The sequence below is a fragment of the Pygocentrus nattereri genome, chromosome 19 (genome assembly GCF_015220715.1).
Source record: "Pygocentrus nattereri isolate fPygNat1 chromosome 19, fPygNat1.pri, whole genome shotgun sequence".
Taxonomy (NCBI): Eukaryota; Metazoa; Chordata; class Actinopteri; order Characiformes; family Serrasalmidae; genus Pygocentrus; species Pygocentrus nattereri.
In genome coordinates, this window is record NC_051229.1 from 30215283 (window position 1) to 30239675 (window position 24393).

Consider the following 24393-nt stretch of genomic DNA (forward strand, 5'->3'; position numbering starts at 1 on the left):
AAGCACCAGCTGTCCTATATATCATATGAGCATAACAGGACAAATGGACCGATGGAAATAAACCAAAATTACAGAAAAAAAATAACATATAAAAGTTAAAGTGCAATTCCATTGTTTCTCCCACCTTTCTATCACACATCTTACATAATTAAATCATTAATATGTAAACAAAGTTATTCCGAGAGATCTGATGTGAGATGTTCTATTCCAGAGAAACTTACCAAGCCCAAATTTTCACAGCAGCGCTGATGGGAACCAGACGTCTGACATGTTCAAGGACTCTGAAACCTCCCTCCACAGACAATTAATACAGGAAATATGCATTGCCTGAGGCCTGAAGCCTCATTTTCAGACAGTTTTGAAAGAAAACTTTGGACCAAACTATATTTTTAAAAAATTATTCATGTGGAAAGGTAAATGTAGGGTGTTATAATGCAAAGTAGTCTTTAAAAGAAACTTTGTTTTTAGGTTTACCAAAAACTCAGGAGGGTCATCTGCTCATTTTGGATGTACTTGAGTTGCAGACAACATGACCCCTGGTTCCTATCACTGCCACTGTAAAGAAGTACAAGTTGGTAAGTTTCTCTGCAATCAACCATTTCACATCAAACTACTCTGACTTTGTTTACATCTCTACCACTGAATTCCTCTTTAAGACAGTCCTTCTCCTGAAAAGTTATCATATTGGAGATGATATATCATATGCCTGGGAAATCCCTCCTGTGCCTAACCCACACTATCCTGCACTATATCCTAATGCACGGACTTGAATCCTAGCGAACCTCAGATCAGCTCTGTTACTTGCTGAGACCTGAAACATATGGAGTGTCTGAGACCCCCCGCGCACCCCACCAACACCCCTCCTCTGATGGAGCATGGCAATGCACAGGTGCTCTGTTAACCCACGGTGCCCTGTCCCTCCGAGCCGCTGACATCCTTCATCACGGAGGGCTCCAACACCTTCAGCATCGCCCGCTGCGCTCTGCATGACTATGAATCTCCAGCACTGGAGGCAGGCAGGAAGCTAGATTAGATAGGGATTTCTTTTTTTTTTCCACCATCACACACAATTTCACAGGTGGAGAGAGTAGTGAAGGAGGCAGGTGAACATATCGCCCTGCATGAAGCAGGCCCCATCGCATGAATTTTTCCAGCCTGACTGCCGGCCACTGTTTGGGCAAAATTTCACCTCACCCCTGCACTGAGGCTTGAGAATATGGATTGAATATTTCATCATATTCTCTTCTCAGAGTGGACTTGAGGACTATGGATTTTCCAAGAGAGAGAAAGACAGAGAAAAAAACAGAAGAAAAACATATACTGGAATCTCAGGGTGAGCCATTTAGGCCCAATCCTGATTTTGATAAAAGGGGAATTTTGTCAATTTGTCAAATGTTCTGTGTAATTCAATGGCTGAGATGTAAACATTCATTCAAAGCCATTCAGACTTGGTTTGATTTGAAATGTTTAATCGTAGAGAAATTTGGGGCTCTGATTTCTTTGCAGTGGTGGTGATAGGAACATATAACCAGTTTATTGTCTATAAAAAATGAGCAGTGAACCTACAAGTCTTAAAGTTCTGCGTGTATCAGTCCACCGTGCATGATTTTTACCAATATTTTTTAGGCTAAAACTTTCTCAAAACTATCGTGGCATCTGCCACTTGCTCCACATTACCGAAGGGGTGCAAAGCTGCACTAACTTTCCTCGAAAGAGGTATTTGTTGTTATTGATGTTGATGTTTAGTTTAATATGTGTGCGTTTGCTGGTTTTGCTTTAATGTGTAAGGCTGTGGGTTTAGTTAGTGTGGGTCGTGGGTCTACCACAGAGAGAAATCATGTGGCCAGAAGTGAACAAAACTAGTCAAACAAAACTAAACTTGAAGTTATGAATGTTGTGAGAGCGACCCCTGCTTTTTATCAGCGCAGTTTCGGTTTCAGTTTCCCAAATGCTTTAGCTGACCGCTAAACAGACATATGTCTCCTCACTATTCACCACCATCACTGTAATATTTTGTCTGACGAGTTTTCATCAACAGTCACAAAAGAAGGTAATAAGAGGGTCCAGAGGAGATCGTTCATCTCATACTTGACTGAGCATGTTGGGTGTATCTGCTCTCGTGGCTCTTTCAGTGCGGTTTCGGAGATCATCCAGTGTTGTGGAACCAACAGCGAACGCTCTGAGCTGTTGAAGCTTCAGTGCCCATAAAAATCAAGCTGTACAGTTATGACTGACTCACTCCTATTGAAGTGGAGAACCCAGGGCGCTTTCTGCTCAGAGGTCTCCATCTCCTTTCTTCCTGAAGGAGCCATCTTCCAGTGAAAGCAGGAACTTTATGACCCCCTCTTTCAATTAGAGTGTGATTGGTTCCTATGGGCGCCTCACGGTTGTAAAAATATGGCAATCGGATGGATCTTTTCAAATCACCCTGTATTGCTTAAAATTTCAGCCCACCCAACTTAACACAACTTCCCGTGTCCCTGTGCCTGTCACTGCATAAAACAACATAAACAGAACATTAAAACCAAATACTTAAAAAGTGTTCTGCCCTGCTGAAAAAGGATCATTAGAAACCATTTGGAATAAAGCCTAATGGTTTTGCTGTTTAATAGGCATTGGCTTAATGGTTTCCAATGGAGATCACAAGTTTTCCATCAAGCACCTTTAGATCCCATTAGGAAACCATCAAATACATTTAGAATCAGCTGTTGGTCACCTGTTAAACCATTAGGAGCCTTAACATTGTGATATTAACCCATTAAGAAAAGCCAAAACACATTACAAAACCATCAGTGAGCAAAAGAAGCACTTAGTGGTTTCAACAGGTTTTTTTCAGAAGGCTGTAACAAGCTTCAGTCTTGAGTTTAGTCTGAGCTTGGTGACTAAACTGATTAGATTTAAGCAGTTTCAGTTTCAGTTTCCTGTTGGTAGCTAAGCTTCTCCAGAACATTTCACATCCACTTTGAGTGACTTTGTTCACAAGTTAAACGAATTAAGTTTGAGAAATCGACAGAATCCCGCTTTAATGTAATTCTTCGTGGCCAACTGAGCCTACATAAGTTAAATCAGAGGCCGTTCTCCAAAATTCTCCTCACAGAAACGCCACGGTTTGGGATTCATTTTCGGAGCTCAGCTGTGGAGGCGCGAACCACAGCCAGTCAGCGGCGGAGTTCGCGTTCGGCTCCAAGAGCCGGTGATGCTACGCGTCGGTGGGAGGACGACGGCGAGGGGGGTGGGACGGGGTGGAGACTTCGATTCAGTTAAACGAACCGATTCTCTCGAAGTGACAGCTTTGAGAAATCGAACGTCCGAGTAAATGACTCATTGATTCGTGAGTCAAGTCAGCTTCATTCTCATCACCTTTGTCTCTGTGACGATGATCAATCGATTGATTTTTCTTAATTCCCTTCTTCCCTCCACTCGACTCTGAGAGCGAGTTTGAGTCCAAAGTGATTAGTTAAGTAAACTTCATTCTCCCCTCCTCCACATGAAACGACTCATCAAGTGAGTCAGTTGCAGTCAGTCGGTTCGACTTAATTCTAATATCCATTCAGTCTGATGTCCGTTAGCCATCACGTGAAACATTCGTTTTCTGACGTTAAGCTGTGAAAGAGTTTCATCCGAGCTGTACTAGGGGTCTCTTCAGTCAGTGCGATTCAGCGTGAACTCGTGAATCGGTTCGCGCAATTTGCGACGAAAGATCCGGTTGAAATGAACGACTCGTTGATAAGTCGCTAGGAGAGCGCGAGACTCCCTCTCTCAAACAGTTTCTCTCGCGCACCCAACGTACTCGCATCCTCTCAGCTCGGAGTAACGGTCGCCTGCTCGACGCTGAGGTAAGACTCCTTCGGTTTTATTTCAATTTTTGGGGGTTATATTCACTTTTTTTGTCCTGCACTTTGAAAGAACTAAATATCTTACACTACATTAATACGCCTCCGTTCACCTTGTGGGCTAATATCACTTTATTAGTCCGACTGCAGCCTGAGGTTAACGGTTATACGCGACACTGAGGGAGATAGCGTTACTCACTTCACCAAACGGGGAACGAAGATGTTAACTATACTTCTTTTATTGGTACAAATATGAGACAAAATGTATGACTGTCTTTTATCAACATTAACAGCTACTTAGTTAAGTTTTCAGCTCATGTTCTAACTTGCTAGCTTATATATATGTGTGGAGAACGTGATGTTAACCTAGCAATATTAAAGTGTTTTGGGGGTAATGACAGACGTGTGGGTTAGCCTAGCCCTGTTTTACAACGCTGGGTCTTTTTCACCGTTTAAGTCGCCGAGTTGCACATTCATTTGTTTTTGTGCGAGTAATTATGGCCAGTAATATTAACCTGCCGCGCTGAAAGTTTAGTGCTGCCTGCGGTGTGATGGAGGCAGCAGATCCCCTGAGAGGGAATAGACTGAAAAAGAGAATAAAAACTGAGTGAATTTCTCACAGAGTCAGCAATATCTCTAATCTCCAGCTTTTAATACAGGAATGCATTTCACCGTATTATTATTTAGCGTCTTTGCTTCAGGGCTGGCCCTGCTGCCTGGATGTAGGCCAGGGAAATGTATGCTAATTCTGCTGTTGGTATATTTTATCACATGTCTTTGGTAATAAATGTTCAGGGAGAAAGTCTTTAGATGAAGAAGATACCGTAATGTGGGTTTGAAAGGCTGACTGTACTCATGGCTGGCTGTGCTGGTAAATGCGGTGAGATATTCATGGAAGTAATTTGGGTTTGAGATGTTCATGGTTGTTCTTCTCGTTTGAGATGTTCAGGGTGATAATTTGCGTGTGAGATGTTGGTAGTTGAATTCTGAGTTTGAGAAGTTCATGGTTGTAATTTTGAGTTTGAGAGGTTGGTAGTTGTATTTTGAGTTTGAGATGTTGGTAGTTGTATTTTGAGTTTGAGATGTTCGTAGTTGTGTTTTGGGTTTGAGATGTTGGTAGTTGTATTTAGGGTTTGAGATGTTAGTAGTTGTATTTTGTGACTGAGATGTTCGTAGTTGTATTTTGGGTTTGAGATGTTCATAGTTGTATTTTGTGATTGAGATGTTCGTAGTTGTATTTTGGGTTTGAGATGTTGGTAGTTGTATTTTGAGTTTGAGATGTTCGTAGTTGTATTTTGAGTTTGAGATGTTGGTGGTTGTAGTTTGGGTTTGAGAGATTCATGGTAGTATTTTGGGTTTGAGATGTTGGTAGTTGTATTTTGGGTTTGAGATGTTGGTAGTTGTATTTTGAGTTTGAGATGTTCGTAGTTGTATTTTGGGTTTGAGATGTTCGTAGTTGTATTTTGGGTTTGAGATGTTGGTAGTTGTATTTTGAGTTTGAGATGTTGGTAGTTGTAGTTTGGGTTTGAGATGTTGGTGGTTGTATTTTGGGTTTGAGAGATTCATGGTAGTATTTTGGGTTTGAGATGTTCATGGCTGTTCTTCTTGTTTGAGTTGTTCATGGTAATTGAGTGTGAGATGTTTGTAGTTGTATTTCAGGTTTAAGATGTTCATGGTAATAATTCAAGTGTGAGATGTTCATGGTTTTATTTTGGGTTTGAGATCCTTGTGGTTTTATTTCATGCTTGGGGTGGTCATGCAAGTAATGGGGATGCTTATTTCTGGATTTCAGTTTTTCTGGTCCACTGCTGTTTTCCAGAAAAATGGAGAGGGAAAAGGCATTTATGAAATCAAATCATGTGCTTGAAATGGTTTTACTCTCAGCTCATTTTTGGGGGTGAACATATATGTCCGTCATTTAGTTATGGGTTGCGTTTAACTCTTATTAGTTTATTTTATGGCCTGAGTGTGGGGCTTAAACCCAGACATGTTCCTTCAAATTACATTGGAAGAAAGTATCTGATGTGTGGCAGACGAAATGAAAATTTGTACTAAAACGAGTTTGTAAATATAACATGTTGCGTGACTGTGAGACCATGCTGATAATGTTATTAACTACACTTTTTAATGTTTAATGCTGGCAAAAGGCTTAGTATAATAATTAAATAAATAAGTGCATACATATAAACATGTTTACGTACTCCCACAGGAACTTTACACATGAGTTTGGATCCTTTTAATGAATTCTGACATTTTAAAATGGCTATTTAATGAAAACAGGCTGCTGTTTCTTTCCACTCACTTTGGAACATTTGATATGACGTTTCGTATAACTTTCAAATTTTTCATTTTTTATTTATAAGAAATTTGACAGTACCGCCTCTGACTTTTTTAGGAGCAGTGTGCTTCCAGACCTTTAGTAGAGCCCCACCTCACAGCATTTAATTCTGTCTTGGCCTGGACTGGAAAGCACAACTTTAAAAGTACAACCCTGCATCATTCAGATGTTCAAAATAGCCTTTTATTTGTTATGTAAACGAGGAGTTTAGTTTTTTTTTTTTTTTAGTTTAGAGTTCAGTCAGCCAAGCTGAAAAGATGTCTGTATGCAAATTCTTTTTGCGTACTTTTGTATGCTAATTAGATCAGTGCCCGCTGTCACCTGACACGACAATGGCCCATAGTCAGCTGCGTTTGCTGCCGGAGATGGAGCTGGATAACATTGATTAGCAGACGCCTGTAATTAATTTCACCCCAGAGTGATTTATGAAGCCATGTGTAGTGCCATTACGTCACTAATGGAATTTTTCATGGCTATCGCAATGTCAAAGAAGAGCACTTTGAGATAGTTACAGCTGAACTGCTGAAAACACAGGCAGCCATTTCAAAGAAACTGCAGTTTCAAGAGAAAGAGATAGAGTTTCAGCATGTTCAGAGAATGATTTCAGCATTTTTTTGGTCTTTAAATGTGTCCAGATTTGGAAACAATGGGAGTGTATGTCCAAAACTCTTTTAAAAAATATTTATACCATCTGTTGTTTTTTTTCGTTCTAATCCCTTTGTAGAAGATGGGGCTATTTTTGTTGGCTAATTTGTGTACTTTTGGCTTTATTTAGTAATTCACTAAGACACAGATGCTTAGTAATTGGATTCATAAGTGGATATGAATGATTTCCATAATAGGGCTTGCGTTTCTACTATTTTTTTTGGTCGGCGCACTAAAAGCTTAGCCTGAGGGCCCCCCAGTAATGAAACTTTTCTGAGTAAAAATGTTTATTTTAAAGTCTTTTTTAGATCTCAAAGAATATAAATGCAACATGATGAAGATGGAGAGAGCCGATGCTAAAGCGATGAAGCACTGCTCTTTAAGATACACTGATCGTGGGCCTTGTTTCTTTCTGCCATCCCCGTCATCCCTATAGAAGAAATAGCCACAGAGTGAGACAGCTTTGGATGCGCTCCATATAGCTCACATCAGACAGTGACTGAGATGACAGGGCAGATCACAGAGAGGGAGGGAGAATTTGGGGGAAAAAATGGCATGGATGATGAAAAACAAACTTAAAACGGAATTTTAAATGCACAATGAATATTTCTGCCATTCAGGGCCTGTGCATTAGAATAAATAAGGATCGGCCTGCTCTCTTTGTGAATTGTGCGGTGTGTGCAGATGGAATACTGATCGTGGAGACATCTTGCTACCAGCGAGGTGTGTCAGAAGATCTTCAGCCTCTCTGTTAGTGGTAAAGTGATTTATTCGTCAAGCACATGGTGAAGGTGACCTCTAATGATCTCGGTTTTACATAGTAATCGCCGTGACCCTGCCGTCGAAGGTCAACCACTGATTAAGCACCATATTGTTGCAGCTAGTGCACATGTTCCATGGGTGTGAACCACAGTGTGATTCTATCTCTTGTGTGCAGGCGTTTTCTGAATGTTCCTGCTTTAAGTCACAGAGGAAACCACTTTCTATCCAACTTATCATGGAAGCCACCTTGATCTTGTCATTTTAAGATTGAAGACACTGGCCTGTAGAACTGGCTTACTCCTCATAGATGGTTTGATTTATGGTACACTTGTGAATGCGTAACTGAACCGAACAGTCTCCCCTGATGTGATCAGATACACGGTAAGCTGACGCACCCGTTTCTTCTGGACTTAATTAATCCACTCAAACCATCTAAAACCACTATCTTTCCCCATTTTCGCATGTTTGCCTTTTTTTAGAATTACAGATCAGTATCTGGATTGCTGGAAAGGCATGGCTATAGGAATAATCGAATTCAAAAATGCTGCAGAAGTGCAGCGAACTTGGCATTAATTTCTTGAACCCTTGGTGGTATGGTATAATTTCCATGCCTTATTATCTCACTGCTGATAACATTAGTAATAGAGCCCACTGAGAATGTCTGCAAGTAATGACTCCCACAGTTGGAGTTGTCAAGAATCACCTTTGGTTCTATATTTGGGAAAACTTCCAGTCGTGTTCTCGTTTCCCCACATTCGGTATAAACTGATAATGGCCTAACGCCATTAACTTGGGTTGCTCCTCTGGTGTCTTTGTTCTTTCAATTGATTATTCTCTCTTACTTCACAAGTCAATCTAAACTGAGAGTGGATCAGTAGACACAAATTACTCACTAGCAGAGCTTGCCAAGTCTGTTACACAAGAGTGACACAACATCCAGACATGCAGTGTTTCTTGTGAACCTCCTATATTATGTCAAGGCTGAGAAAAAACAGATTTCCAAAGCCATCAGAGTAAAGAGATGGTATCACAAGATGGTAGAGTGAGTATTACAGGTTGCACAGTACCGCTTTTTCTTTTTTGATGTAGATTCTGGTCCGATTTTTCCTATCGGCTTTAACCTCTTCAACTCCTTGAGAACACTGATGCTTCCAAAACACACTTCATCATATTCTTCATAACTTTCATATATCATAAGCTACATTTAAAACATGGGTGTCGTATGAGTCTTCATTCCAGTCAAATAGATGGGTAATGTAATTTAAACTGCTGTTGGAACAAAACCTTGTATCTCCAAAATGAGAACTTTACAGGAGAAGGAAAAAAACATCCTTACTTCTAATGTTTTTAAATATATATATATATATATATATATATATATATATATATATATATATATATCATTGCTGTCGGAACAAAACCTCATATCTCCATTATTGGCATTCAGCAGTAGATTGTAAGCATATAGCAATATGTGTAATCATAAAACACATTTTCTAATTTTAGGGGATCTTTTACAAAAAAATAAAGAAAATTAACATTTACATTTATTTAATGCAGTTACTGAACGATTTGCCTTACGATTTGGTCACATAAATTTAGATGGACAAAACAAAATGTACCCAGGAGAATAAGAGGTTAAATTGAGCTATTTTAATTTACCCATGCCACTTAAGATGGTCATCTTAAAGCACCACGCTCATGACACTGAACTGCCCTAAAGGAAGAAATAAACAGACATATCAGAGTATGACTTACTGTGCACATTTAGACTATTTAAACTAAAGGAATTGGAACTTTTTTGGTGTAACATTTAGCTGCTGATGTTGTCATCACATCACACTTGAACTGGATTCATTCTTTTTTCCACCGAGATTCGATCCTGTACCGATACTGGGTATTGGATCAACATTATCTCTAGGAGTACATGAGTTTACATGATCTTAACCCTGTAACCGTTTTGGAGGCCTGGGTCTTGCTTGTGACCTGGCACTTTTGGGTTGTGTTTACTTATTTTCTATCTGTGAAAAATCCATCATACTGATGGTGCTCTAAGCCAAAAGCCTATTCGCAGGAGAATTGCTGCTGCAGTGGACAGCCGAGTGTGGCCACAGAAAGGTCATGTGCTCCAGCCACACTCAGCAGTGAATTCAACCAATGTGTTCAGATTTCTGTATGGTTTGTGCACTTCATATGGAAGCCAAGCAGAGACCCTTGTGAAAAGAACAAACCCATTTCTTTTGTACAAGAGCAGCAAGACACGTGTGGACTAATAACCTGACAAGCCCGGGCCAGAAAGTTCAGCAGTCCTACGGCACCTTATGGCCTACAGACGGAGGATGAGCTGGGAAAAGGAGAATAAGGAAAAAAATCGGTTTAATCAGTGTCTTTTAACTTCTTTCTCCTTTTTCCTCGAACAACCTCATATTTTATCATATCAAAGTCATATTTTAATTCTACAAAATTCCTAGATGCTGCCACAGGCCTTCATTTATTTATAGCTGTACAGCTTTGGGTTTTCAATTCTATTTCTGTGGTTGTTAATGTCAATAAATGTCATTATCGATTAATTTGTTGATACATGCCCCCCCCCCCCCCACCTCTCCCTTTCTCTTTGTTGTGCAGCTTAAACTCTAATACCAGCAAAGGAGCAGAATCAAAATGTCAGACGATGTTGTGATTGCAATCAAGATGACTTAGCCTGACCTTTTAAAATGAAAGCATTGTTACCTTGATTGTAAAAAAAAGAAAAAAGAAACACATATTTTAAAGGCTGTACAAGGCGAGGGTGCAGGCATATAAGCACATACTGAGTTATTACTCAGAGTAGAGGTTTTTCATTTGGGTACCTGCATGTAAATCTTCCCCCACAAATTGAAATGTATTGCGAGGCTGTGATAGTTATGGAGCTGCCAGTCTGAAGTGCTGGTCTGCTGTGATTACCTAAGTTAAGTGCCAAAGTTTCAAGATGGGTTTGAGTCTGTGGATGAGTTAATGGTGCTGTCAGGCTGTTAAAGGCCTTGTGGGAAAAACACGCAATAAATATCAACGATGATGCGCGAAAAGTTCACCCTGACTTTGACTATAGCATCAACAACTCTATTAGCAGGGTGGGCTTCTGATCTGCGTATTTTGTCAGTGAGGTGGAAGTGACAAGCAAACAAACACACACACGTATACGCACACATAAACACAGCCAGTCTCGCACACAGTGAGGTGCATTTGCATTGCAATGGGGGACTGCATTCCAGTACTCGACCACAATGCTGAGGGGAAACTGCTGACCCGAGAGCTCCCACAGAGTTCTTTACGCCGAAAGCTTCAGTTCTCATGGCGTCTCCTCCCCTCACACAGGGAAAACCAAACAAAGACTCCACAATACAGGCACTAGATGACAGAGGAAACTCACAGACGGGACTGTAAACGCCAGTGCCACACACAAACCCAGGTTAACAGGTGCTTTGTGTCTTCTATTTGAATAGTGTGCATGGAGAGACAATGGAGACTCAGGCTGCAGTGAGTTGCGGGCCGTGGTTGAGTCCCTTCACGAGCGAATGAATGTCGCATACCTGAATGGTGTCTTCAGGACCACTGGTTTTTAGCACGTACAGCTGAATTGCTTTGTTTAATTCACAAAGCAGCCTGCTCCAAGACGACAGCACCTTAAAAAGCTTGCCATTTTTTACGCCTCCATTGAGGCTGAGCAGAAGAAGCAGAGTCATTGGCACAGTATTGCTTCCAGACCACATTATGGCCTCTCGCATTACGTAATTAAGAGGTCCCATCTGGTCTGGGCAGCGCTCCCTGACACTAATTGTGTTGGTGCACATGGCCATCCCATTCAGCAAAAAAAAAAAAAAAAAAAAAAAAAAATATATATATATATATATATATATATATATATATATATAAGGAACTCCAACATTTGAATCCATTATGTCCTACTGTTGAGATTAAGGCGCACATGTTGCACAAGAGATTAGTGGGGGAGGCTAGGGGGACTCTTGTGTCTAATAGGGGCCTAGGCTGCAGGATTACGCCTTGCATGGTATGGCAACCCACCGCATTAAGTATCAGCAGCCAATGTGTCACATGTTTCAGGCTTCTTCCACTTCGCTGTGCCTCAACAAGTGGTCATAAGGAAAGAATTATCACTTGCCGCTATGCCCAAGTGCATGAAGTGAAGCTTATGGTTATGTTTATCCAGTGGACTGGGTCAGTTGTGTTTTCGAACATGACCTGAAGCAGATTTCTTTCAGTGTCTTCCAACCGCTGATTCCTTGTGCCTCTTAAGGGGTGTAATTGTATATGGGCTGGTTGTAGATGGGAATAAATAGCTTTTTATAAATGGACGTGGAATGGATGTTTTCGATATGGAAAAATTATGAGTGAGATGAATAAATCAATCATCATTCTCCAGGAGCGTTGCAGGAGAAGTGATACCTTAGCATCCTAAAACCCAGCTGTCTAGACAGCCTTTTTCCCCCAAACAGACGGATCGATAGGTATCGATTACCCACTGTGCCCTGGGGAATGACACGAATTGGCTGCTTGGCCAGCTAGTCCACAGAATGGAAACAGGATCAGCTCTGATCAGCTCGAGTGTGCCACCCAGACTCAATTTGCCTTTACCTGATCCTCACTTTGCCTCTCCTGCCTTGCTGCTTGCCGTTGAGAGAGGGGCCGACCACAATCCAACATGGCATGTGTCTCCTTCCATTTTGCGCAAGTGAGATGAGGGGGTTCGGTCGCACTGTTTTCATTTCCAGAGCTCACTGATGCAGCCACTATATGAGAGCTGCTCCACCGATCTTCTAATAGAGTGCCGGTGGGGGGAAAAAAAAACGTCCGAATATCAATTCAGTGTAATCAAACATTTATTCAGCCACCACTATCCTAAGCGCCGTTATCATGTAAGATTAGCATGCAAAACATGACTGGCCTATTTAAAAAACCCAAGAGCCGGGTATATCTAGTTAATGGGCAGTGGTCCAGTGCCTTATTCATTATATGGGGGAACTGGGAGACAGTGTGTTGGTGTTAGCTGGCTGTGCCTTGCTCTCTGCTCTGCTGCGCCGTACTTCCTGCAGCAGAACTTGTTACCTGTCGCCGCCCGTGGCTGACATTCTTCTTCTCTCGCTCCTAATTGCCCCTGCGGGACTCATCAGGAGTGCTGTGCTGTCTGCTGTGTGGCAGGGCTATCAGCAAGGGCCACGCTTAGAGCCCCTGCCTCACACACACACACGCACGTTTGTTCGCTCACTCCCCTTGTCCTGCTGGCTCCCCGTGTCCTCCACAGGTGTTCCCACCCCCCCCCCCTCACCCCCCCCCCCCCACCCCCCCCCCCCCCCAAACCCCTGCCTGTCCGTCCTTTCGTACACCCCCCAACTCTGTCTTGCAGAGTCCCAAGAGACTCTGAGGGGACTGTGCCTTTGAGAATGGATAAAAACAAGCCGTTTAAAAAAAAAGAGAGAACAGCTGATGTCTCAAGGTCAGACTACATGCTAAGTTCTCTGAAAACAGCCATCACTTCTGCTAATTATTCGGTGTCTTCTGTGAACACGTTACCAGATTTATCCTTGTTATTGAAAGAGTCCTAATGTATGAGGCCTATGTTAAAACATAATTGTATCATTCTAAAGAAATAACATAAAGACCTTTTCTATTACACTAAATTTTGGAGTTAAACACTGTAATGTATAAGGTAATGGATAAAAAGCATCTACAGCAGAGGTCAGTAATAGGCAGACTCCGGACCCACATGCTGTCCTATGTGGACCTGGACCTATAATCGTTAAACTTTTGAGAATCATTTAATGTCGACCAGGTGGTCCTGTTTAAATCAGCATAACCTTTCTAGCCTTTATGGTACGGTTTTTGTGGCCCTTGAAACTCATAGATCAGTCGCATGCATTGTAAATATCACACGTGACGGCGAATCAGATCAGTCAGTCAGATCAGTGCATTACAGTGAGCACTGAGACTCCAGTGAGTGACGCACACACAGGTCGAGAGACAAGGCGTGACAGGCAGTCAGAGAATAAAAGGTGTTCTCTAAAATGAGAAAACTGACAACGTGTTGTTGAATTATCACTGAATTATGCTTAATTTGATTTGACAATCAGTTGTTGACTACATAAATTGTTGATATACCTACTAGGCTACTTCAGTTTACAGTACATGGCACTGAATCATGACGCAAGTTAGACATTATGACGTTCCAGATCTTTGCTTGAGGACCTTTTCTTTAACTGGACCTTATTGGATTTTAATTAAAGACCTCTGATCTACAGTATACATTTGAAACTCATGTAAATATATAATGTGCTCTGAACAACCTTCTAATACTGCCTATATTAATTTGACGCTGGTGTGTTTTTTTTTATTTATTTCCTTTCACGCTTGTAGTGTCAGAACATACCCACAAACATCCTGCCTCATCGTGGAATTGTGCTAGGAGCTCTGAAATGATGGACAGTGTGAAGTCAAGGTGTCACGTCGAGTTTTCTAGACTGTGCAGTTATGTTTATGGACAGCAGGGAAGCTTCTGTGCTCCTTCGCCTGCTTCCCTCGCAGCGGGTCGGGCTCATAAATGAACGGGGAGACATTTTGTGGTGGAAGCTGTGTCTGCTCCCTCGGCCACGCCATGTAACAAAACCGCTTTAGATCCAGCTGACTTCCCCCGGCAGGACTGTGTCAGGGGATTTGCCAGGTCATAGAGCTGTGCGAAATGGCTCCCTGAGTTTGACTAATGTGCTCCAGGAGCCCTTTCTCTGGAGTTTGGACTCCAAAAATCTATAAAGACCAGCCTCCATAAACTAGAATTGTGAGACATGGGAGAGCCGACATCTCCTTATTTCTTTCTTTGTTATACGCACCCACAACTACACACATGTACATTCTAGAGGTCCCATGGTACATTCAAGCTCATTGAGTTTGACAGCAAATCAATATGACCCAGTATCTATTGTTACCTTATTCAATTAAGCCAATTCATAAAGCTGAACAAAATGGAAAGCTCAACAGAGACCTACATCAGAATGGCAATAGCATTGAAAGAGTGTGTGCATGTATGTATGAGGAAATCCTGCAGTACTAATATGCTTTTTCAGCTGAATTGGTGGCCCTTAAGCACCTCTCTTTCTCTCACATTGTACAGACACACTGACCTGCTGTCTTCTTATATTGATGGAGATGTGTATGCAAATGTCACAGGCAATATAGTAAATCAAAAACTGAAGGCACTTAAAAGCAGTTCATGAAAGGAATGGCTATCTTCCCTTCCTCCCAAACCCAGTGCAATTACATTTGCAATCTACTCGATAAAGAGTGAAAGGGAGGAAGGCCAGGCATTGGGCTGCAGACAAGCCTTAAGATTGATGTGGAAACAGGAAACGGGGTGATTGCTGATTATTATGTGGTGGCAGGATGCTTTTGTCTCTCTGGCTTTCATTTGGAGGGGTCAGTGCTGTGGAACGATGCTATTCTCCCCATGCCAAATGACGAAACTGTCCACCACGTATTACAAGTAAACACATTTCTGTGTCCAAGTGAACCTTTTTTTTCTCTCGTCTTTTTTTCCTAACCCAATTGCTACATAAGTGTTTTGAGCTTTAAAGCAGGGCAGTTAGAGTGGACCTGCATTGATTAATTGATAAAAGATTTGCAAGAGCCATTGGCCTTTTTTTGCAGTATTTTTGGAATCAGGGTCTAATGGCTGGCTGTAGAGAGGGAGAGAGAGAGAGAAAGCTTATCTGAGTTTCATCGTGCTTGTGCTAAACGGGCTCCTGCAGAACAGCACTGGTCTAAGCCTTCACTTTCCACTTCACGCTCTCTAAATCGTGGGACACCAATTATATAGATATCAGAGCCTGAGTCACTCAGAAGTCCTGCAAAGTTGCGATCATATATATTTTTAAGAGATGTCTTTTAATTAGCAGATGGTTGTCGTCTTGATACGGTTGCTTCTAATTATGAAAAAGAAAAAAAGAAAAAGGATTCGCACTAGCTGTTGGCTAATTCAATCTGAAGCTTCCACCCAATTAATAACTCGATTTCCCTGTCTTTACAGGTACCCCATGTCTGCTGCCAGCTGCCAGCAGGGAGGACTATGAGGGTGGCAAACGCCTCCACAAGACAAGGCTTTAAACAGGGCAGATAGGACCAAAAGACAACTGCAGGCTACCTTGAGATCAGACAAGATGAGAACTTGGACCGTATGCTTCTTATGGGTGTGGGCGGCACAGAGTGTGGACGCCATGGCATTTTTAAAAGGGACCGTTGGGTTGGAAAAAGCAAGAGTAACGCAAGAGGGAAGAGATGTGGAGACTCCGAGACGCTTCAAGAGAGGCTGGATGTGGAAGCAGTTCTTTCTCCAGGAGGAATATACTGGCACGGATAATCAGTACATTGGCAAGGTAGGAAACCATTCATGCTTACCTGCATACTCTGCAAAACAGTTTACTCTGCTGTGTTTAATTTATTTGATTTAAATGTACATGATTTGCACTTTGATAAGCAAGCATAATGCCGGCTTATTCAGCAGAGGTTGTTCAGATATGTAGACAATAGATGGTACAATGATCCAGCTGTTTTCCAAGCTTTGCCATGTGCAGGTGTAATTTATGTGCCAGTATACTTAAGAAGTAGAGGCGGGCAATATAGCAAAATGTCATATCACGACACTTCAAGAACGTTTATACAATACTTGATATGTCATGATATTCATTTTTTTCTGATGAGTTAAAACAGACACTGTGTAAATATCATGAATTTACTTATTTGTGCTCAATGTTTCACACACTGTGCTGCATTGAATCCTGGTAAACAGGACTAATTATGCACTCTTTTTGGCTGGAACTACTTGGAAAGCATGAACTCATGAATAACACAGTAAAGTCTTGCGTTTTTCATTGGCATGTCGATACCACACGTTATGTTGCGCAGTCTTATGGTACATGTCTAAGTAGAATCACAATAATAATATGTCTGCTGAGGGAGTCCTGGAACAGTTTCATGATCTTTCTTCTTCTCTCTCACCTGTCGTCTCTTAATAACTAGTAATGCAGAAGATTAAATGTGTGGGAATGGTGAAGGTAGTGTTCTCCAGCATGGCTCTTGTCAGGTTGGAGATAAGGACTAAGAAGAAAAAGAAGGCCTTAGCTTCCTCACTGTGCTGCCCACCCCCAGAGGCAGAAGGGTCTGGACAAAGGATCAAAGATTAGAATATATGATAGATTAAAAAAAATAATAAAAAAAGTACAGTTGCTCTGTGCTTCCATGCTTTGCAAAGGGTCAGCATGCAATCGAGTTTTCTTGTGGAGCGGTGGGTGCACAGATTTTACGCAACCTCCATGCTCAGTGCAAACCTAAGCTGAAAAAGAGACTATAGAGGAGAGTTGTGCACACTCTAAAAGGGGTTCAGAGAGGCTTTTTGCTGGGGTTAAGGAGTTATGGATGAACCTTTTCATGCCTGTTTTACACGACTGGAAAACAAAGATTTGTTTCAATAAAACTACTTGAACTGTGAACATAACGCAGACTAAATTCCTCTTTTCTTTCATCAGGGGTCATTGTTTAAAGCAATCATATAAACCTCCACAGTATATATCAGACTAACATAGCGAATGTCAATTGTCATATGGAATAGCAGCATGTATTTCAAACATGCCTCTATTGGGATTCAATGGACAACGCTTTTTGATTTTTCTCATGAAATTCAGAAATGAATTTCAGAAGAAAGCTCATTCCACATAGAGAGAGCAGGTGGAGATGCCTCTCTTTGTAATGAATATGTATTCACCTTGATTGCACATTTGATGTGTCTTACTTTCATGTGATAAGCAATCAGATTTCAATTTTGTTAGGGCTCATCTTCACGTATTGCCCTCGTAAAACCTACGTAGTATTTTCTTTTTCAGCTTTTAGTTTATTGTCTTGTTCCTACCAAGACAGCTCCAGACTACTGAATGTAATGCATATTTGAGCAGTGAAATCAACTAAAGACTGATCTAAGGGTTACTGATGAATTGCTTGAATGACCTTTCCTCCACAGCTTCACTCTGATCTGGATCGAGGAGATGGCACGGTGATGTATGTGCTCACAGGCGAAGGAGCTGGGACGATCTTTGTGATAGATGCAAACTCGGGTGATCTGCATGCCACCAGGAGTCTTGACAGAGAGGAGAAGCCATACTACTCTCTCCGAGCCCAGGCTGTCAACAAGAAGAACGGCATCCCCTTGGAACCAGAGACAGAGTTCATTGTCAAACTACATGACATCAACGACAACGAGCCGAAGTTCGAGAAGGAGGTTTATACAGCCAATGTCCCCGAGAGGTCACACGTTGGTATGATTCAGCTCAGGCATACTCGTTTAGTGCATTTTCCGTAAATGTTCTTTATTGGTTTGAACAGTCACTCATGTCTTGAGTCAGAGATTTTGTATCAAATCAGCAAATACATTGTAATGGTTTTGCTATTTGCATTCTGCAACAGCAATCAGTAAGTCATTAAATCCAAGTTACAACTTATGTAACTGCTTTATTAGAAAACAGTGTCTGATGTATGCATTTGAGTCATTTAGTAACTTTCATGCTGTTTTTTTTTTTTTTTCTTTTTCTCAGGCACCTCTGTTATTCAGGTCACAGCACATGACGCAGATGATGAAATGTTTGGCTTGAGTGCAAAACTTGTCTACAGCATCAGCCAGGGTCACCCATACTTCTCGGTGGAGTCAAACACAGGTCAGACTGTCCAAAGTGATCTGTTATATCATTATCAGATTTCTCAGACAGAAGGGAGGAGAGAGAGAGAGAGAGAGAGAGAGAGAGAGAGAGAAATACATTCAACACACACTCGTAGACAAAGAATATTGCACAGAGAGAGAATCCAGGGAGAAGGAATTAAAGATAGAGAGAGAGAGAGAGAGAGAGAGAGCATGGTAATGTAGAAGGTTGGCATTATGGCCCTCCTGCCTGAGCATTTTAGCCGTGCAAACTCACAGTTAGTTTAATCATTCTAATGTGCGCCCTGGAATATCTCCAGTAGAGGTCTTTGTTTAAACAAAAGCGAAATTGAAACACAAAAGCTCCTGTGGCAGATTACCATCCAGCTTAACACTGATAGGGGTTAGCCCAGATGTGACATGGATGATGATGTCCATGTCACATTAGAGTACATAAAGTCCTAAAAGAGCTTTGGGCTGAAAAAAGGGATATTCCTCAGTGTCCAGGGTTAATCTGGGAATGTTTGTGCCATTCAAAGAAAAAGAAAAGCTTGGGCATCATGCTATATATGAATTACTGGATTTGCCTTTTGCCCTTTTTCTGTGCTCGTGTGTATATATAGGCCAGAACAGTTATGAGACACAGCAGATGCATCGCACTAACGCCTATCTGCGGCAGCTTTATGACCATTTGCAGTCCCTCTTGTCAAGTGCTGCACTCGATTTCTAGTAAGAAAGGAAGTTTTTGAAACAGTTAGTGTTAGAGTAATAAAGACATCCCTTGGCTGTTACCAGAAGGTGATATGCTGTGAATCCAAGCTTGTGCAACACTAGTCCTTATCCTTCAGTTCATTCACCTCCTGCAGCTGTATACACCCATTTCAATCTCCAAGGCAAAATGAGGGAGTGTGTGATTGCAGTGAGCTCCGTGCTATTCCAACACAACAAGGTTTTTTGCTGCTACTGAAAACTCTGACCATGCTGCCCCAGAGCATCATAGCACTGCAGTTATTGTCATATGGTACAGCAAGTGTGAGTTAAAACTCTATCCATAGCATATAACAATGATCGTCACTCTGCAGACTAGAAGTTTTTTTTTTTGTTTGTTTGTTTTTTTCAGAAAATACAGCACAATGTAGTTAATCTCTCTGAGTCAGGAACTGGTGCGGATATCAGAGAAACAATCAGCCAAAAAAAACTCTTAAATCTCCTTTTGCTTCCTTCAGGCATAATCCGGACAGCCCTGGGGCCTTCGGACATGGATAGGGAGCAGAGGGAGCATTACCAGGTGGTGATTGAAGCCAAGGACATGGGAGGCCAGAGGGGTGGCTTAACTGGCTCCACTACAGTCAATATCACCCTCACGGACGTGAATGACAACCCCCCACAGTTCTCACAAAGTAAGGCTGCAGCAGACACCTCGACAGTAAAGAATTACAGTATAATGCTACTTTTACTTTTACGAAACATTTCTCTTTGGGGTTTGCTAATGATTTAAGCTCATTGCAAGTCATGAATTTTTTGGCAAATGAGTGGCTGAATATCACAAATACATTACTTATGTCAAATGCTCACTGGTGTTAGCAAATGGAATACAGATAAAACAGAGCTTTTTTTAGATCAAGACTGCCAATCTAGGTTGAACCCTAATGAACTCGGCATAATAACAAGACATAGTTTCATAATTGATCCCTACCCTGTATTTTATTATTCTCTATAAATACAGGTCATAAGTACCAGCACATATCACTGGCAATAGCAGAAATAGAGCACGTGCACTGACTGTAGCAAAGTGCAACTTGGCTGTATTCATTGTCACGGACCATCTTGCAGTGGGCCATGATTAAGGGCAAAGCTGCCATCCTGGCCTCGCCAAAGTGCATGAGGTCTGTGTGGTAATCCTGATTAAAGTGGACAGAGCAGGCTAAGCTTGATCATTCTTTAGTGCCTTTACTTTACTTGGACCCCCCGCCTCTTGCCTCTGCCTTTTTTCTGCATGCAAATGTGAAAGGCTCTATCAGAACAGAATAATATCTGATTGACATGTGTATGTTGTTTACCATGCATTTTAGTAAGGATGGAAATAATTGTTTGTTAATTGTCTGTTATGTTGTTTTAACTTTGAAATGACATCAGATGAGTTTGGTTTTTAGGTGAAAACCTTACAAGACGAGATTTGTATGCATGCTGAAGACTTTAGTGTAAGAATTGACAGACTACTTCATCACCCATAGGGAAGGTACACAAGAGGTGTGCTGCACAGATCAGCTAAGATGTGTGAACTTCTCCCATCAGGTATCTACCAGTTCAGCATCCCTGAGCTGGCCAAAGCTGGGGAAGTGGTGGGCCGAGTCCGAGCTGTGGATGCCGACATCGGCAGAAACGCTGAGATGGTTTTCACTCTGACCAGCGGGGATGGCCTAGATGTGTTTGATGTAACCACGGATAGAAACACCCAGGAAGGCATCCTCACTGTCAAGAAGGTAAAGATTTCATGTGAATCTTGAATATACTGCAGTCTCATTAGAGGCATCCATGCTGTGAAATAATGATTTACCTCAGCTTGGTTACTTGAAGTTTGGCTCAACAGGGAAATGCGCATGTGTGTCCCACACACTGGTCCTGCATATTGTAGTGAGCACACAGTGTGGGCGGGTTGTTTATCTCTGTGATCATGTTTTCTCTGCAGCCTCTTGATTATGAGAAAAAGAAGTCGTACACGCTGCAGATCCAGGTGCGTAACACCCACCCAGACCCGCGATTCGTAAGCGTGGACTCCAAAGACTCGGCCACAGTCAGGGTCAATGTGGAGGATGTGGACGAGCCTCCTCGCTTTGAGCGCTCCAGTTACATCCTAGAGGTCAAAGAAGATGCAGCCGTGGGTACTGCCATCGGCTCCGTCAGCGCTGTGGACCCTGATGCTCGCCGCAGCCCAGTCAAGTAAGCAGCTCATACTACAGGATCCTTGAACTCTACTTCGCCCACACAAGGCCTCAGTGTTCCAGCCCCTTGCACATGCACATAATTTCAGCTATGAGCTTTTTCCTTAGACAAGGAAGAAATCTAATTATTGAAACTACAACAAAAGCAAACATCAGCATTTCATTTAACATCTTTGTAGAGCTTTTTCAGTTGTATTAGTTGTGTAGATACAGTACTGAACAAAAGTCAGAGACTTAATTTATTCAATTCCCAGTCAAAACATCTGTTAAGTGCAAGTTATCCGTTTGTCATCAGAAAAAATACATATACATATATAAACATATATTTAACAGATAGTTATATGATAACGCCATATCCTAAATATAATATCAATATTTAATTTGTCCACTCTTTAACTTTGTACACTCTACCGCCGCTTCAACATTCTAATCTTAAAACCAACAAGTTCCAGCTCTGTCCTCCAAACTAAAGGTATTCCCAAAAGCTTCACTGACTTTGTTATTCGAGACAGTAGCATTCACATAAGCAACTACCCAAACAGCTCAGCTACCTTGCAGACTTCTCCCTGTGTATACCTATGAATGATACCACAAAGCAGTTTTTGATGTGCATATGCCCCACTGAGTGGCCCCTGTGTGCAGGCCAGTAGCTGGAACTTATCGTGGTAGTGGTGTGGGTTGACAAGCAACAGTACAAATGCTAATGTTAAAGTCTGTAACATAAGTATTTTATGGAAGGGCAATAGTAACGGGTGACGGGTCAGTTGGAATTCTTCGAAGGGTATAAGTTTCACTGCTATGTCACAAATACACAAGATAACGCAACATACAAACAGTATAAAACACATTAACAGGAGCCCTCTATACCTGAATGGTTGAGCCAGACGTAATCCCTTGTTTCCCCTGTGTAGTCAGTTACAGTCCGAGTTAATCTTAGTCCCGATTGTTATTGAGGCACTGAACACATGGATGGAACTGCCTATATCTTGGAGTAAGGATAGCCTTTAGATCTTGGTTAGATACAGTTAGTATCGTATTGGTACTCGTGGTATCAGCCTGTACTTAAGGAACAGATATCTGTATAGGAAGAGGAAAAAGTGGTATTGGTGCATCCCTATTTATTGGCCGTTTTGACTGGAAATTAAAGGAAAAGCTAAAAGACTTTTGCATAGTAATGTAGGTGTAGTTTATTGATCTCCCCAGAGAAAATTGGGTTTTACAGTAGCAGAAGAACACTGAATGTTATATATATATATTACAAGTGGACGCATAATTAGGTATACAGTTAAAAGTAAAGAAGACAAAATCAACTGGAAGATGTACCAAATAAAATATATTTTATTTTGTTTTATTTTATTAGCCTTCTTTGGGCCAACTTGTCAAATGGTCATGCTATAAAGCATCTTAATATATTTCCACTGCACCTTGGGAGACCATTTAGACTGCATCTAGTGTTATTTCAGTCTTGGGTACAATAGTCTTGATCTGAGACTAAAAGATGCTCAAACGTCCCTCCTCACTGGTTCCTATGAACTTCAAGTGTAGAGCCCCACTTTGCGTTTTAGGCTATCACAGATACGAACTGAATTCATCCACACTGTACACTCTTTTAATTCAAAAGCTTCCTCGATTGCGAGCTCTCATTGAGATAATCATAATAAGCTTCCATTATGAGAATAAATGAGTATATTATCACTGTCCAAAGCCTCCAGATGATAAAGCTGATGCAGTGGGTTCACCACTACAATAAACGGTCCCTTTTTTTCCTCCCCTCCGGAGACCACAGTAAATAAGAGCAAAGAGAAGAAGTGCAATTAAAGAGCCTCAGCAGACAGGGAGCAGGTCTTCAGGGCTGGTAATTATCAGAGACATCGGGGCCAGTGTGCACAAGCAGCGTGGTCCTGCTGAACATCAAGGAGGATAATTAGCAAATTGAACAGTCCCCCTGAATGATTGCGTCTGAAGGAGCAATATTGTGGGCTTCTAGTGAAACGAGAACAAATGGGCACAGGGCATGAACGGGCTTCAGGCTCTGTGTTTGTAATCAGTTCTGCTCCACAAGGTGCCTCTGATTCTTGTGTCCTTTGCGGAGCTGCCTGTGTTTGGTATCAAATGTGGGATTACTGAGTAGAAAGCATCATTCTTTGTTTAACATGCATCACTGCAGCATCATCCCTGCATGCTTAGGAGATATCGATTCAAGGAATGGTGTCATTTCCAGGTACACAATTGATCGCCACACGGACGTGGACCGGATCTTTAACGTGCATGCTGGAAACGGGTCTATATTCCTGCAGAAGCCTCTCGACCGAGAGAACCTTGCGTGGCACAACATCTCTGTGATTGCAGCAGAGTTCAGTAAGTCATGTACACAGTCAGTAAACATGTTGATTCCAGTTTACTCGTAAGATTTCTCATTATAATCCAGTTGCAAAAAGCTTTCGGCTCAGATCCAGCCCAAACCATGAGATCTGACTGGGATCCGAAGCCAGTACTTGTTGTGAGTCAAGACTGAACGAGCATCTTTTGAGTTTATTCCAAAACTGACACACTGCAGCTATACGTTACTGACTGACTATATCTCTCGCTGTCAGACTGGTCTCATGCTCATGATGCAGTACATGCGAAATTCAGAGATGACCCTTTGATTTATTTAAGTTCCAGTAAAAAAAGACATTAAATATGTTATTTATTAAGTAGGTTAATAATTATATTTAAATAAGTATATTTAAAAATTATACATATATATATATATTTAAAAGGAAATTTCACAATGTGCTCCCTACTGCCGTTTTAGGTCTGCCAGTTTTTTAATTTTAAAACCAGTGAGTAACAAATGTGCAAGATCTGGTAGATCAACGAAACTGTCCCAATCAGATAAACAGCACTTAAAGCGTTCATCTTTGAGAGAGAGGAGAAAATCAGATCTGAAAACCTCCACATGGTGTCTCTGTCCATCCTTCCACTTGTAGGAGGACAACTCAACAGTGTGGCTCTGAAAGGATGTGCAGCTGTCAAGAAGCTGTTACTGAAAAAAGGAAACGGACAAACAAAAACTTGCTCTAGAATTCTGAAACTGGGTGTCTGATTAGGAGGAAAGTTTTATGGACTAATAAGTACACTTGTAATTGGGATTCCTTGGACTGC

The 24393-nt window shown here is 41.5% G+C and overlaps 1 protein-coding gene across 1 annotated transcript in view; it reads left to right on the plus strand.

Annotated features, from left to right (window-relative positions):
• Positions 1-3706: 3706 nt before the first annotated feature.
• cdh6 (cadherin 6) overlaps positions 3707-24393 on the plus strand; it is a 29843-nt gene continuing 9156 nt past the window's right edge. Inside the window, exons 1-8 of the mRNA XM_017705978.2 lie at positions 3707-3836; positions 15650-15995; positions 17633-17927; positions 18204-18323; positions 19531-19704; positions 20600-20787; positions 20994-21244; positions 23468-23604. Coding sequence (XP_017561467.1) covers positions 15780-15995; positions 17633-17927; positions 18204-18323; positions 19531-19704; positions 20600-20787; positions 20994-21244; positions 23468-23604 — 1381 coding nt within the window. The 5' untranslated portion in view covers positions 3707-3836; positions 15650-15779. The remainder of the gene's footprint in view (positions 3837-15649; positions 15996-17632; positions 17928-18203; positions 18324-19530; positions 19705-20599; positions 20788-20993; positions 21245-23467; positions 23605-24393) is intronic.